The sequence below is a fragment of the Notamacropus eugenii genome, chromosome 5, assembly GCF_028372415.1.
Source record: "Notamacropus eugenii isolate mMacEug1 chromosome 5, mMacEug1.pri_v2, whole genome shotgun sequence".
NCBI lineage: Eukaryota > Metazoa > Chordata > Mammalia > Diprotodontia > Macropodidae > Notamacropus > Notamacropus eugenii.
Genome location: NC_092876.1, coordinates 420,048,988 through 420,066,401, shown reverse-complemented (window position 1 = coordinate 420,066,401; position 17,414 = coordinate 420,048,988). Strand labels below are relative to the sequence as shown.

Here is a 17,414-nt window from a genome sequence, read left to right as displayed (position 1 = left end):
TAAGTGATCTCATTCTGTCCTGTTTCCTTCAGCAGATTCCTGGGGGAATTGTATACATATACAAAGAAAGCCACACACTGACTCCACTGAAGCTTTGTTCTTACCTCAATGTCCTTGGCATGTTCATCAGGATGTAGTTAAAATGTTCAAGTCTGTGTATCCCTTTGAGGGTGGTAAAAGGTTGTTCTACCTGTCTCTACACTTCTTCAACATTCTTAGCTGCCTCTCCCCTCTGACTCGAAGGTCACAGGCTAAAGTGATACACTCTTCCAGAATCTCCTTTTATAAAGAGCTTGGAATTTTCCAACTGGCTTCATTTCTCATCAGTTGCTCTGCTTTGGTTATTAACCTTATGGACATCATGCTCCTATACAGGGTATCGACTAGTAAGTCTCTATTCTCTTTTCAGCTTCCTTTTGTATAATCTTCTCCCCCATAAAATTGTAAACTTCTTGAGGGCAGAGGGCTTTTTCATATTTATATTTCCAGCACAGTGCCTCGCCCACAGAAAGTGCTTAATAAGTGTTTGCTGCTATTGATACAAAGGAAAGATAATATTCCTTTGAGTAGTGTGCTTTCCAAGTCTACTTAGTTCTGAATAAGTCCTTACAAGAAGTCCATTCACTTAGAAATACTCTTCTTATACTTTTCTCTTTAAAGTCTAAGGCAACTGTTCTCATAGATTCCCTTTTGTCCTCCTTGCCTGCTGCATTGTCTACTCCTTTAGATGGAACATTCACTCAGAATGCAATAAAATTTAACTAAGTATTTTAAAGATGAATCATGAATTTATATTATCTTATCATTGGTTCAACAAGTTGTACAGGTGACTTTCCAGAAACAAATCACTGGAAAAATTTGGCAAAATCACCTCTCTATAATTTTAATTATGATGATACCACTTACTTTGGTGGGGGTCTGGTCACAGAGGAAAACTTACCTTCTTTGTTCCTTAATGGAGCCAACCAAGACTTGTGAAAGATCATTTAGGATAGTTTAGTTATTCGCTATTTTTAGCTGTGCTTCTGGTAGCTGGAGGATGAGTTAAATTAAGGTACTTGACATGTCCAGGAGGTTGTTGGAGTTTATTAATACTACATGCCTACATCTGACTTTTCCCTGGAGCTATTTTCTTTAACATTTGTGTTATGATTGATTGTTTACTCTGCTGATAGGCACAAGATAATGCAGCCAATCTTTTGCCAAGAAGTTAGGGAAATTTTGCTTCCAGTATACTGCTTGTCTTAAGTCTATCTGACTGTGCATATTCTGATATCACTGCACTTACTGTACCATTTTGATAAATGTAATAGTCTTTTTTTTGAGATGAAAAAGTTTTAAAGGAGTTCGGTTTTAACAAAAAGAAATCCCTTTGAAATACTCATAGGAGTTAGTTTAAAATTTTCCTAGGGTATGTCAAATCATTAAAGGCATGAGACATTAATAGCTTGAGCTTTGACAGGGATAAAAGAGATTCCTTGATTTTTCTTTACTAAGGTGAAAATTATTTAATGGGGATAAATATAAAATTTTACACTTAGTTTAAAAAAATAAACTTCACAAGTACAAGATGAGGAAGTTGTGGCTAGACAGAAATTAACCTGAAAAGGATCTAAGGGCTTTAGAGGTCTGCAAGTTTAATAATATGATTCAGAAATACTTTAAGAATCTATGATTTCAAGGATCTAGAGATTCTTTCCATTAATGCAAATCACCGTCTAAGACAGGGAGCTAGCAGCCTGAGAAATTATATGACTTGCTTAGGGTCACGTCAGAGATAGAATTTGAATCTTGACTCCAAGCCCAGAACTTCATATATTACCTTTTGCCTCCTGAAAAATGGCAAGCAAAAAAGCTAACTTGATTTTAGCTTCATTAAGGGAAGCTGAGTTATAGGACACCTTAAGCTGTCCTCAATTGTGTCTCCATCTTAATATCCCCTTTTATTCTACAAATTATTAGCTAGTTTAAAATGGAAAATACATAACTCAAACTCAGAATCTAACATAAAATATCAGCATTGGAAACATGGGAAAAATATATTCATCAGGGATACTTACTAGGAAGTTCTGGGGGTGGAGTTGGTACCAGGGTTGGTTCTGGATATAGACTCTTATTGCAAGTGCCACTTGCTAGGCTAATGTCATCCAATGCTATGTCACTCAGGTATCCATTTGTATAAGCATCAAAAAGAACCTAGGTAATAGGTCAGAAAGAGAAGATATTTATAGATTTAATAACAAATAGCTCAGTCTGCTGTACAACCATTACTAAAGTTACTATGCTAGGGACAGGCAGGAATGTTTTTCTTCACAGATTGAATTGTCCACTAGCCACAGAGTGGGTGAAGTCATTATAAGACTCCACCTGCTTGACAAAGCTACCCTACTTACCTGCTACGTTGCCACTCACTCTTGTTACTTGGCCTGAGAATCCCAATATTAAAGAGAAAAGGCAGGGACATTATCTCTGAGAAGCTAGAGTTATACTACTAAAATACACACATGTGAGGTACTTCAGTTCTATCCCATTAGAATATTAAGACAGATTTATTTATCAATTTAGCTAAGAATCAATAATGATCCAATATGTGTCATCAAAGATGCAGATGACTTTGTGACAAAGCGTTATGTAATCAAACAATTTGGTTCATGATGTATTTTTCAGAGCTTTCCAGTTAGCATAGCAAGACTCTTCCCAAGAATACACACAGAATAGGAGAACAAAACATATACACGCAGGGAGAGATATTTAGGTAATCAGTGGCCTGGGAGGTACACTGTTCTGCCACACCCAATTCTCTTCTGGCCAATAGGCTTTCTTGCTCTTACTCCTCAAAGGTTTGCCAGATCTGTGGGATGAGGGACAATTTACAAATAATGGCCCAGAAGTCTAATCCTGCTTTTGTAGATTTACTATAAACTTATGAGAGAGAGAAGCTGGAGACCTTATCAGGGTTATTGGCAACAGCTACTACCTTTCCTTTCTTTCCTGAGTGGAATAAAAATATCCTTTGATCACTTTTCCATTAAAGATTGGGTTTTATGCAGAATAGATTTTAGCTTTACAAAACTTAACTAACAAATTTATAATTGATATTTTAATAGGTATTTTTCTTCATACTGTTATTTTAAAATTTAAATTCCATTACATTCTTATACCCTGAAAAGTTAAAAAAGGAAGAGGAGAAGGAATTCACATATTAATAGTATACTTTTTGTTGTAATAAAGAACAGGAAACTAAATTGTGCTCATCAATTGAGAAACAGGTAGACAAAATATGACATATGAATGTGATGAAAAATGATTGTACTACAAGATATGATGAAAGGGACAGATTCAGAAAAAAACAACCTGAGAGGATTTGGGATTTTGAAGTGACACAAAATGAAAAGTGGAGGAGGAGGAGAATTTATATAATGACAACAATAATCTCCATTTTAAAAAAACTTTGAAAGATTTTGTAACTGTTTAACATAATGACTAATCATGATTCTAAAGGACAGAAGATGAGATATGCTTCTCAGCTCTTGGCAGACTGGAGGTGGATTAAAGGTGAGGAACAAGACGTTTTCAGACATAGACAATGCACTGCTTTATTTGTTTGACTAGACTTATTGATCTGAGGAGACTTTTTTTGTTGTTAGCCTTTTGAGGAAAATCAAAGGAAGAGGGGGATGATAATAAGGGAATAGAAAGGAAAATAAGAGCATCAATGAAGCATTTCAAAGAAACACAGAATAAAACAGCACGTTCAGAGGGAAACAGAAATAGGACAACTTTGGAATTAACACGTTAAATGTAATACACTTTTAAAAAGAATAAGCTATACGTAATAGAGATTCCCAGTTCTATGTATGATTCCCCTTTTCTACTCTTCCTCATAAATGAAAATGCTTACATTTGTTGATGTTTACCAATTTTGAAATAACAATAAAAATATTAATACCATTAACATTTATAATATATATTGTATTTCTTTGTTCAGAACTTTTAAATTTTATGGAATCAAATATCTAGCTAATTACTTAAAGTGACCCAAATTCTGTTTCAAATTCTGACCCAAATTTGGGATCTGGTTTCTTTCAAGGGAAGGAAAATTTCCTGAGCATCATATCTCTTGAAGAAAAAAGATCACTGCCTCTTTTTCCTACTCAAAACTGGTTCCTGGCACATGCTAGGAAAAGAAAGGGGGCTATAACATTCCACTACAACAGTGGTGTGACAGGACTACTATTTACCAGCATTTCCCTAACATAATTTTTTTCCCCCGCAATAAGGGGTATATCCAAGCCTCTTCTCTTAATCTCCTGAAACATGGATTAGATTTTCCTAAAAATGAGACAAAACTGTTCCTGAGATCTAATTGGCAAGGGTTTCTCTTATGCAGCTTCCTGGCCACCTGTAGGCATCAAAAATCCCAGCCACATGTAGCCTAGGCCTGAAGATCATGTGAACTACTACACCCTTTAGTATATCTTGTCTTGATGACTATCTATAGGAATGTGGGAGGCCAAGTCCAGAAAAGCTAAGTGGCGTTGCATCCTTGTCGTGTATCTTTACTGTGTAAGAGCAAAATAAACTCCTTTTGTTAACTATTCAATGACTTGTAAATGTCTCATTCAATCTCAGTACCAAGGTTGACTAAGAGAGTATTGATATTAGAGTTACTTCCAGTCTGTGGATTATTCATAGGGTGAGAATGTAATACAAAGAATGGTTGCTAGTCAAGAACCACCAAGTATATTTCCCTTCTTGGGGAGTCCAGGTCCAGAGTTATATCAGAAACTTGAATGGTTTTAAACTAATCATAAGTAACAATTTGTCTTTGGTATTTGTTCCTGAAATAATCAATATATTATTTATTTACATTTCATATGTGTATATATATATAAATATCCATCTTTCTAAGGATTTGTAATAATTTTTAAAATAAAAGATGACAGTGTCTGCAAATCATAGGAAAGCAATTTTCACTGTGATTATTGGCAAAAAAAGCTGATCATATTATTTGGAAATAGTGTATGAAAGGGAAATGATCATTAAGGGTCACAATAACTTCAGCAAGAACAGGTCATGCCAGGTTATTTTAATTTCCTTTTTTTAATGAAGTTAATGGATTGTTGGAATAGCAGAATGGTATATACACAGTTTACCTATATTTTATATTTGACATAGCTTTATATTTGACAATGTAATCCTTATGAACTAGATGGAGAGACATAAGCTAGATAATTGTAAAGTTAGATAGATTCTGAAATAACTGAATAACTGGAATCAAAATCACCTTGGACAAGGTCTCTGATGGATTGATTCTACTTTCTTCCTCTCCTAACATATAGAGATTGGTTCTTAGCTTTGCACAGTTCTACATTTTCAGCAATGACTTGGAGAAGATCATAGACATGGAACCAAAAACAATGATACTATCTTAAAATTGCATTAAGAAAACTATGGTTTTCAGAACATAGGATGTGATAATCCCACTGTAATTGACTTTGGATAGACTATATCAGGAGTATTATACTCAGTTCTGGGTACCAAATTTAACAAAAGATGTTGACAAACTGAAATACATTCAGAAACAATCAATCAGTAAGCAGATATTTAAAACTATATTCAGGCATTGTGCTAGAGTTTGGGGATTCAAGGATGTAAGAATGATGAGGAACCTCCAGATGATGCCAAATGAGGACTGCCTGAAGGTACTGGAAACGGTTGGCCAGAAAAAGAAACTACTTGGTGGGGTCGTGATCCAAGGGTGGGAAGAACAGTCATGTAGAAAAGGAATGAAATTTGTTCTGCTTGGTCCCAGGGAACAGAAACATAGACAATGACTATAAAAGAGGAAGATTTCAATTTAACGTACAAAAACACTTCCCAACAATTAGAAGCATCCCAAATAGAGACTGAAATAATATTTTTAGACAGCGCTCCTAGAGGAAACGATGAACCTGTCAATTCTAATTGTAGATCATATTTCAATGTTACCTCTGTTCTCTTTTTTTTTGTGAAAAAGTGAAATTTTCTTGGGAGATAGTAGGGCCTCCTCACTAGAGAGCTTTCTCTTATTGAAGATGTTGTGGAGATACAGACCAGACTAGAGTTCTCTGAGCTTCCATTTAACTATGAAATTCCACAATTCTATGACTTCTCACAAAACTGCCCTCCCAGGAGGGGACTATACCACACATATTGACTCTCCCTCAAATACCTTAACTACTTGGTTCCTTAACTTACTCACATCCTTTGAGCTACTCTTCTACTCTATCTCAGTCACATAGAAAGATGATCTTGAAACACTTCCACATGTGAGAATTCCTAAATGCCTTTATCTGACCATAATCTATTGACTTTTCACCTCTTCCTCTGAGTTCAGTTACAAAATCCTGCTCTTCTACAACACCATGACCTCCAATTCCTTGACCCATCAATCCTCTCCCATGCTATCTCCCCTACATGAATTCCTTTCCTCTTTTCCATATCTTGACCATGTGGTGAATTAATTATGTCCTCTCTTGATTCCCTCAAAACTTTTGTTAATACTGCTGATCATGTTCAGCCAAGTCTCAACCCTGTATCATTCCCACTGTTCACTCACTGACTTTGCTCTAATACATGTGCTGCTGAACAAAATGGGAAAAATCACACAACTATTCTGACTACAAATATGTGTTATACAACCTCAACTGGACCCTCACAATCCCATTATACTTCTTATCAACTCATTGTCCCATGGGAAGTATCTCTTCCAAACTTTCAACCCTCCTCAAGCTTACGATGGCTTCCCCTCCCCACCCCACTCCCTCAGGAGAGAACTTTGCCTCATGTTTTGAGGCCATTCTCTGTGAATTCCCTCTTCTCCCTGCTTCTTTATCTCCTATCACTTTTCTGTCACTATCTTCTCCTTCATCCCTATCTCACATAATAAAGTGGTTTTATACCTTACCAAGACTAACCCTTCCACTTGTTTAAAAAATCCCATTCTATCTCATGTTCTCCAACGGATTGCCCCTCTATCATTTACACTTTTTCCCTTATTTTCAATCTTTTTGTCCACTGGTTCATTCCCCACTGCCTAGAAACATGCCCTTGTCTTACCACACTGGAGAAACTCTCACTTGATTCTTCCATCCCTACTAAATATGTCTTTTATCCCTTTTGGCTTTTGTGGCTAGCTTCAAAAAGGTTATTTACAATACATGCTGCCTTTCTCTCTGTCTCTCTGTCTCTGTCTCTGTCTCTGTCTCTCTGTCTCTCTTTCTGCTTAATCCCGTACAGTTCTGGCCTCTGACTTCATCATTCCACTGAAACTCCTCTCTCCAAAGTTACCAATGATCTCTTAGCTGCCAAATCCAATGACCTATCCTCATTCTATCTCCAAGACTTCATTACCCTTGACCTCTCTGCAGCTTTTTGACACTGATAGTCAGTCTCTCCTTGATATGCTCTTCTCTCTAGTTATTCAGGACACTATTCTCTCCTGGTTCTCCTCCTACCTATTTGATATCTCCTTTACTGGATCCTCATACAGATCATGCCCTCAAACTAAAAGAGTTCCTCAAGGTTCTGTTCCAGGCCCTCTTCTCCTTCTGCACTATTTTGATTGATGATTTCTTCAGCTTCCACGGATTTAATTACCTGTCTATGTTCATGGTTCTAAAACTTCCTGCCCTGTTCCAAACTCTCTGCTGAACTCCAGTTTCACATCCTCCAACTCTCTTTCAGACATCTCAAATGGGATACCCAGTAAATATTTTAAACTCAGTATATTCAAAATGGAACTCATTATTTTTCCCTCTTGACCCCCCCCCACCCCATTTCCAATCTTCTCTATTACTGCAGAAGACAACATAGTCGTCCCATTCCTCAGGTTCACAACTAGGAGTCATCCTGGATTCTTCACTATCTCTCATCTCCCCTTTCAAATCTATTGTCAAGGCCTGTGGAATTCATCTCTTGAATATATATCTCTCAAATATAGCCCTTCTCTCCTCTGACATTGCCACCACACTATAGTGCAGAAACTTATCACATCTCACCTGAACTGCTGTAACAGCCTGCTAGTGGGTCTACCTGCCTCAAGTCTCTCCTCATGCCAATTCATCCTTTACTTAGCCACTAAGATGATTGTCCAAAAGCACAGGTATGATCATATAACCCTCCTTCTTAAACTCTGATGGCTCCCTATTGCCTCCAGGATCAAATACAAAATGCTCTACTTGAAATTTGAAGCCCTTCATAACCTAATTCCCCCTTACCTTTTCAGTCTTCCTTAGACCATATTCCCAAATACATACTTTTCAATTCAGCAACACTGGTCTCCTGGCTATTCTATGACCAAGACACCTTATGTCTCAGCTCTGGGCATTTTATTCTGACTATTTCCTATGTCCGGAATGCTATTCTTCCTCATCTCTGCCTCCTGACTTCCCTAGTTTCTTTAAGTCCCAACTAAAACTCTATTTTTTAATGGAAGCATTCCCCAAGCCCTCTTAATTCTAGTGCCTTCCTTCTGTTAATTTTTTGGAATTTATCCTGTATATAGTCTGCTTTGTATATGTTGATTTGAATGTTGTTTCCCTCCTTAGCCTGTTAACTCTTGAGGCTCTTTTGTTTCTTTTTTTATCTCCAGTGCTTAGCATAGTGCCTTGCACATAGTAGGCATTTAATAATTATTGATCGATTGATTTCATGAAGGACTTGACTGAGTTTGAGTTGCTGGCTAGATACTGTGAAGAAAACTATTGCCAGTCAAAAGTTTCTAAGTTCAGCAGCTTTTTGGGACACATGTAAGAAAAACACATGTTCACAGAAGGCATATAAGTAATACAAGACATATTACTGAGAAAGGAATGGAAGATTAGAGGAAGGGATTTGGTCATAGAAAATGCAATAGTGGATAAAAGGAATGAGATGTAATCAAAGTAGGAAATGGGAGGAAAAATGAGGAAAGGCAAATACCGATATACATGGTCATTGTGACTTTAGGGATTCTGGGGACATTTTTCTGCTAAAAAAGAGATAATTAATCCCACTATCTCTGGGAACTGAAATTCTACCAGTAAAAACTCATTTTTTTTTGTCTTAAACATTACTACTTTGTTTTAAATGTAAGTATTCTTGGAAAAGGAGCACATTAAAACCATGACATCTTAATGTGAATTCATTTATCATATTATTTCAAAACTAGCTGGAAAAGAGAGGGAGAGGAGAGAGTGTGTACATGCAAACTAAAAGCAATTTGTGGACAAGTAGAATTGAGTGGACCCTTGGAGAGTAGTAGGTGTGGGCAGTTAGGAGATAGCTTCCTGACCCAAGGACAATGTGGAAATAGGAACAAAGGAAGTTAAATTGAATGGAGAAGTCAGTCAGTCAATAAGCATTCACTAAGCACCTACTGTATGCCAGTCAGCCCTCCCTCACTCAAAACAAAGTCAAGTGCAAGTCATGTCATCATTTCTCTGATGCCATGGTCTTCTTCGGCAACAAAGGACCAGCACACACACACACTATATGCTGGTCACTGGGCTAAGTACTAAGGATGCAAAGAAAGGCCCTGCTGTCAAGCAGCTCGTAAACTAATGGGAGAGGCAAAAAACAAACAAATACGTACAAATAAAGTATGTATGGGATAAATAAGAAATAATTAACGGAGGGAAGGAACTAGAATTAAGAGGATTTCCTGTAGAAAAGATTCCTGTAGAAGGTGGGATTTTATTTGGAATTTTAAGGAAGCCAGAAATTATGAGAATGGAGAAAATTTCAGGCACAGAGAACAGCCAGAGAAAATGTCCAGAGCTGAGAGACAGAGTTTCTTGTTTGAGAAATAGCAGATGGGCCAATGTCATTGGATCAAAGAGGGAGGTGGGGTACCACATCTAAGAAGACTGGAAGGGTGTGGGGAGTGGGGAGTGGGGAATCCTAGATTATGAAGGGCTTTGAACATCCAACAGAGAATTTATTTGGTCTTCAAGGTGACAGGGAGACAATGGAGTTTACTGAGTATGTGGGTGACAGGGTTATATCGGAGAGGGATCCAAAGACAAAATCTGACTCCTTTAGTTTAGTCTAGGTAATGCTGAAAATCATATTATGTGAAGCTTTTCCAACTGAATATTTTCTATTAAGATAGTTGGGGAACACTCAGGAGATGAGGCAATCAGGCAAATTTCTAGTACCTCTGACTAATTTCATCAGTTTCCTTAGATCTAGCCCTATGGGCAAGTAAGTGACTTGAGCAACCTCTTATTTTACTATTTTTGGAACAGGTTTCTTGCAAGTATAATCTATTACTATAAGGGTGAACAGTTGGCTGGACTTCATATTTATAAATGAACATCAGCAAATCAAAGAATTTCATCTTACGAGCAGCAGAGGACTTTCCTTCCTCATATAACCCCACCTTAAAAGCAGATTTTAGCCAATGGCTGCCTTAGATCTGAAATTTTGGAACAAATTTATAAGATATAAATATATAGTATATGTAGGATGGTAGAGTATCTTGATTACAGAAAATAAAAAGTCATAGTAAGGTTCTCCAATAATTGAAAATGTAGAAAGCATCTTCACTAACCTCAAATTCAACTTTTTCATTTATTGTTACTTGTCCATAGTTCCAAGCATTGCCATAATTTCCTTCTTTATTAAAAATTGTCTTTTCCACATCATTTTTGCTGCTGATATTAATACTGAAACGGTAGACATTTTCACCATACATATGATACCTAGATTAGAAACATAAAATTTTTGTTACCCTTCAAAAAGTGGAAATGAAGCCAAGATGGCAGAAAAAGGCAGGAACATGCCTGAGTTCTCCCAAATATCCCTCTAAATAACTTTAAATATCATGGAGCCATAGTCAGGATCACATGAGATTTAGCAGCTATCAGTTAAAGGAGCAGAGGGCTTGAAATATGATATTCCAGAAGGGAAAGGACTTAGGATGATAACCAAGAAGTATCTACTCAGAGAAACTGAGTATAATCCTTCAAGGGAAAAAATGAATATTTAATGAAATAGAGGACTTTCAATCATTTCTGATGAAAAGATCAGAACTGAAAAGAATATCTGATATTCAAACAGAAGACTGAAGAGAAGTATGAAAAGATAAATATGAAAGACTAGTCACAAGGAATTCAGTAAATTTAAACTGTTTACATTCTTATAAAGGAAGATGCTCATTGTAACTCCTAAGAACTTTATTATCATTAGGACAGTTAGAAGGATTCTACATAGACAGAGAGTGTGGCAGTGAATTGATTATGTTGGGATGACATAAAAAATGAATAGCCAAGAAAGAGGGATACCCTGGGAGAAGGGAGAAGGGAAAGGAAGAAGGGGAAGAGTTATCTCACGTAAAAGATGTGTACAAAGAAGAGTTTTTATAGTGAACGGGAAATGGAGGTGGTTGGGTAATGCTGGAACCTCTTTCTTATCTAAATTGGTTCAAAGAAGGGAAATACTTACACACATGCACACACACACTACATATATATATATGTATATATATACACACACATAAATACATACATATGTACACATACGTATTCAGTTGGGTGTAGGAATCTATCTCACCCAAAGTAGGAGGGGATGAAAAAAGGGAGGATGGATGAAGTTAGACAATGGTCCCGTAAGTTCTAGGGTCAGAATATTCCTGTGGTAATCCATTGCATTAATTCTAGACAAAACCCCAACTCACAACCTTGTAAGACAACACATCTTCAAAGTTAAGATAGGTTTACAAATCTCAAGTATTTCTGCTTAAGATTTCAGAAAGAGGGTAGGCAAGTTCTGCTAAGTGACTAGACATCAGTTCCTCCAAAAACTGTTACATATGTGAATGATAAAATGAGTCATATTTCCTAGTGAAAAGAAAGTTATCTGCTCATTGTTGAAGTTCATTAATTTTTTCAGCATACTACATTTCTTTTTATAAATTGCCTTCTCAATGGCTTAGACCACATATGTGAAATATTTTGGTATTGTTATTATTATAATTCCTTGGACCCATTTCTTTCCCTTTGACTTTATGTTACCTTCAAAAACCCTTTTTTAAAATGAAGGCAGTTATTTAAACATCTTATATTTTTGTCTTTTCCTTTTTTTCTATATTTTCTCTTAGCACCAAGGAGAAAAACCTTAACAATATAGCAAATAGATATGATTTCCTAGCTCTGATTGAATATGTTACTGTGAGTCTTAGGATCACTGTTTGTCCTGGAGGTCTTTATATACTGTCCATACACTTAACTGTTGCATAATCAATAAATATATATTATGGATTTGGGTAGGGCAGTTAGATGGCACAGTAGATAGAGTACTAGACCTGGAGTCCGGAAGATCTGAGTTCAATCTAGCCTCAGACACTCGCTATGTGACTGGGCAAGTCATTAACCTTATTTGCCTTAGTTCTTCATCTATAAAATGAGCTGGAGAAGGAAATGCAAACCACTCCAGTATCTTTGCCAAGAAAATCCCAAATGGGGTCACAAAGAGTCAGACTTGACTGAAACGATTAAACAACAACCACAACAATGGATCTAGGAGTTACAATTTGGAAAATATTCTTAGTGGAACCTCTGAATCAGAAAATGCAGAAGGCTTTCTTATTTGCTACAATATGAATTTAAAATCACATTTTAAATAATGTAAGCTTGGCTTACCAGAAGCTAAGGCAAACTGGATCTGAAGAGGGAACTAAAGAGAGACTTGAAAGCCGAACTCTTTCTCTTCCAGCTCCTGGTCCCGTTGGGGTAGAAATATAAAATCCTGTTTAGAAAGAAAGGTTAATTTAACTCCTAGGCTTTTTTTTTTTTACCAGTTAGAATACCAAGGAAGTGGTACATAGTACAAAGTATAATATAAGAGGTGCAGGTTGGGCCTGCAAAAATGGCATCGAGTATAAAAGTAATGGGCAACCATTAGCATTTTTATAACATTAAGAGAAAATGGAGGTCTCCAGCACACTGGGATTCCCTTTGGTGAACTAGAGGGAAGAAATGGATGAGATGTCAGATGGCACAGATTGGCATGGATCGGTTGTCATTTGCATAACTGGAGGGAATGCTCACATCTATGGGATCACAGACCAATGTGGTATTAAGTACCGAAGACAGCGGTATAAGAAAAAGAAAAAAAAAGCCCTTAAGCAGCCCCTGTCATCAAGAAGCTTCTACTCTACTGGAGTGACACAACATACACAAATAAATAAATTCAACATAATTTAAGTAGGAAGAGCACGTATCCATAGTACCCTTCCTCTGTGAAATAAGGCGAGCTGCCTTAATACCTCTGAATGCCAGACTTCACCACTGTAATTCTGAAGTATTCATTGTTTTGTTGGTATCTTTTCCACTTGCATCGTTGTAGTTATTGTGTATATTTTCCTTTTTCTGTATACTCCACTTGGCATCATTTTATATAAGTCTTACCATGCTTTTGTCACATTCACTGTTTCTAAACAGCATAATAAATATTCCATTATATTCATGTACCCTGATTTTTCAGTTAACCCAAGGTTATTAAATGTTATAACAGTAAAAAGAAATTTTTTTTAGTTTATATCATCCTCTCAATTTTTACTTAACCCCCAAGGAGATCAAAGAAAGAGGAAAAGATCTTATATGTACAAAAATAATTGGACTATCTCTTTGTGGTGAAAAAGCACTAAAAACAAAGTTAGTCCAAATAACTGAATAAATTGTAGTCTACGTACGTAACGAAATACTATTGCTCTCCTACTGGGGGCTAAGTAGCAGTATTATTGGATCAAAGGTTATGCACAGTTTAGTAACTTTTTGAACATAGTTTCAAATTTCTTCAGAATGGCCCCACCAATTCATAGCTCCACCAAAAGTTAATCAATGAGGCTATTTTCTCTAGGCTCCTCCACCACTTCTTGTATTTTTTTAAGTCAACTTTCTCAATTTGATGGATAAGAGGCAGAATTTCAAGTTTTAATTTGCATTTCTTTAAGTATTAATGATTTAGAATATTTTTATGTGACTACAAAACACCATATTTCTTCTGTTATGAACTGCCTATGCATAATCTTTGGCTATCAATTGGAGGATGATTCTTATTCTTATAAATTTTAATCAGCTCCTTAAATATTTTAGAAATGACACCTTTACCAGAGAAACTTGTTGTAAAGATTTTTTTCCCACAGTTAATTGTTTTCTAAGCTTATAAAATTCCTAATACGTGGAATAATTTCTTGTTTCTCTAATTTGACTATGTCATCTTTTATGTTTAGATAATGTATCCGTTTGGAGGTACTGTGTGAGGTATTGCTCTAAAAATCATTTCTGGCTTGCTTCTATCAAAATTTTCTCAGAAATTTTTGTCAGATAGCAAATCCTTAGTAAGTAGAATACTTACTGGCTACCAGGTTAATGAAATAGTACGCTACTAGATTTGTTTGTCTCATTATATTGTGTACCTAATCTATTCCACAAATTGACCTCTCTATTTTTTAACCAGTAGGAAATTTTTTCATGATTACTGCTTTATAGTAGAGTTTAAGATCTGCTCCTTCTAGCCTTTTTATTTTCCCACATTTAAAAATTTTCCCTTGAGATTCTTGACCTTTGGTTCTTCCAGATGATTTTCTGATTCTTTTCTATGTGATCATGTCACATAGCCACTGACAACTGTCCTCTTTACTTTTCCTTGGAGGAGACACTTTGTCTTGTTACTCGGGCTATTTTCACTGGTTATTTCCCATGCCTTAAAACTGTCTCCTCATCTGCTACCTCCCGAATTCAATGGCTTCCTTCAAGTTTCAGCTGAAGTCCTGCCTTTTGCAAGGAGTCTTTCTTAGTCCCTTTCATTTTATTGCCTTTCCTCTGAAATTGTCTCCAAATTATCCTTTACATATGTTGTTTGAATATATTTATTTGCAAGTTGCTTCCCTCGTTAAACTGTACTTGGAACATAGTAGGCACTTAATACAAGCTTTTTGACTGACAACACTATAGTTTTAGGGGATGATTACATTAAGCTCCCATGCCTCCATTAGAACACAAATTATATTCTTATAGTCTTTTCTGAATGCTCATTTATGTTAACCTTTTTGTTTCTCTACTCCTGTTTCTACTGAGTTTTAATCTTTTCATCAGGAATACTTTGAAATCATCTTCTTCATTAAATGTTCATTCAGTTTTTCATAAGTTTTAAGCCTATATCTTCTGCCATTTGAAATATTGTAATTCCATGCTCTATGCTCCTTTATTGTGGTAGCTGCTAAATCATGTGTGTTTTTGTTTGTGATTCCTCAGTATTTGAGCTTTCTTTCTGGCTGCTTGCAGTATTTTTTTTCTTTGATCTCAAAGCTCTGAAATTTTTCTTTGACATTATTAGGAGTTTTCATTTTGATTTTCTTTCAGGAAGTGATCAGTTTATTACATTTTTCACTTTGCATGCTTATTCTATGTGTTGGGATAGATTTCTTTCATAAATTTTCTGAAACAGGATATTCAGTTTCTCCCTCTCCTTCTCCCTTTCTCTCTCTCTCTCAGTCTCTCTGTGTCTCTGTCTCTGTCTCTCTGTCTCTGTCTCTCTCTGTCTCTCACGGTTATGGCTTGCAAGTAGTTCAATGATTCTTAAATCATATTGCCTTGACTTTTTTTATAGATCAGTTGTCTTTGATATAAGATAACAAATTTTCTTCTTTCATCTTTTGATTTTGTTTTAATATTTCTTTTTGTTTCATTTACTTTTGCTTGGTCCTTTACATTTTTTGTGTTACTTAGGGAAGGTTTTGAAATTATCATGCTAGGCTATTAATTCTCTTTCTGTGTCTTTCCTACCAAGATTCCACTTTCCCCCAATTCTCAATCATTTTCATTTCATTAATGATGTTCTTTTTTAAAAAAAAAACTCTTGCTACATTTTTTCTAAGAAAATATCATTGATCTTGTGGCCAAGTTGCATTTTCCTTTGAGGCTTTGCTTTTAGGTATTTTAGATTTATTCTCTTCATTTGTTTTGGGTGTCCCTAAATTAATATTTTATCTTTTGTTTGTTTGTTTTTCATTCTTCCAGTCTTGCTTCTCAGAGTGTTAGGGCCAGGCCTTGCACATCTTTGGGGGTCTCTTGTGTCCTTATATGAGTCTGATCTATCTTATCTGGGGTCCAGCTGCTACATTCTTTGAGTATTGGTTGCTTTTTTCTTTTAAGGATAATGAAGACAACTTAAGTGGGAAGCTGCAGTCTTTTTACTGGGCTCTATGTAGTCAGATAAGGAGCATGGTCTGATCTCTGCTCTGGGCCCTGATTTGGGCTTAGATACCACAACTGTAGACTTAATCTTCTAGGACACTCCAATAGGCAGTAGTTGATATGAATTAGGGGCTCAGCAGGTTCAGAATAATGTTACTACTAACCCAGCCTGTACAGAGTCTGTGGCTATGCCCACAATATCCTCTTTGGGTGATGCTTGTTAGCAATGTTCTGGCCAGTCAATAAGCATTTATTAAGCATCTAATATTTGCAAGGCATTGTAAATTACACCTTTTCCATATTTGCTCTCTATGGTTGAGTCCACATTCCACAACCCTCTTCCTGGGGCAAAGTGTGTCACAGACTTTGGGGAGATTATTTGTAATAACTATATTTTCGTAATAAATACCTATTCCTGAAGGTGACTTAGAAGTTTGGCTAATATCAACAAATAGTCAGTTGGAGGATGCATACCAGTGGAGGCTCATGAGCTATGCAGTACTTAGAGGACACACAAAGCCCACTCACTAGTTTAACCCCAAGGGCTCCTGAAGGGGGTGTAGCAGCCACACTCTGGGGACTTGACTCATCAATATGAGCAGGAATTGGGATAGCAGCCCCAGAATTCACAGGTGAGTCAGTCTTCTAACTGGTCTCCTTGTCTCAAGTCTCTTCCCACTCCAATTTATCCTCCACTCAGCTATCAAGTGATTTTATTAAAGTATAGATATAATCACGCCATCTTCCTGCTCAGTGAGATCCAGTGGCTCTCTTATTGCCTTCAAGATCAAATATAAAAGTCATCCATTTGATATGTAAAGCTTTTCTTAACCTAGTTCTTTTCTAACTCTCCAGGTTTCTCACGCCTCCAGCAGCCATACCATAGCACTGGCCCCATGCCTGGAATTCTCTGAACTTTACCCCTGACCTTTAGTTTCCCAGGCTTCTTGGAAGACTCAGCTCAAACACCGTCTTCTGAAGGAAGCTTTTGCTGACTTCCTCTCCCTTCCAGATACTTGCCCTCTCATATTATCTTCAATGTATTCTGAATATATCATATCAATACCTACTCATTTACATCTTATTACCCTCATTAGAAGGGAAGATCCTTGAGGGCAGAATTATTTTGTTTTATATTCCCAGAACTTAGCACAGTGCTTGACACATGGTAAATGCTTAATAAATGTTTGT

General features: G+C 36.4%; 1 protein-coding gene across 1 annotated transcript in view; it reads right to left on the bottom strand.

Annotated features, from left to right (window-relative positions):
- Window positions 1-17,414, bottom strand: part of TMPRSS15 (transmembrane serine protease 15) — a 155,630-nt gene that overhangs the window by 57,844 nt on the left and 80,372 nt on the right. Inside the window, exons 11-13 of the mRNA XM_072614948.1 lie at window positions 12,666-12,771; window positions 10,577-10,727; window positions 2,061-2,196 (exon numbers count right to left, since the gene is read on the bottom strand). Of these exons, the coding sequence (XP_072471049.1) occupies window positions 2,061-2,196; window positions 10,577-10,727; window positions 12,666-12,771 (393 nt within the window). The remainder of the gene's footprint in view (window positions 1-2,060; window positions 2,197-10,576; window positions 10,728-12,665; window positions 12,772-17,414) is intronic.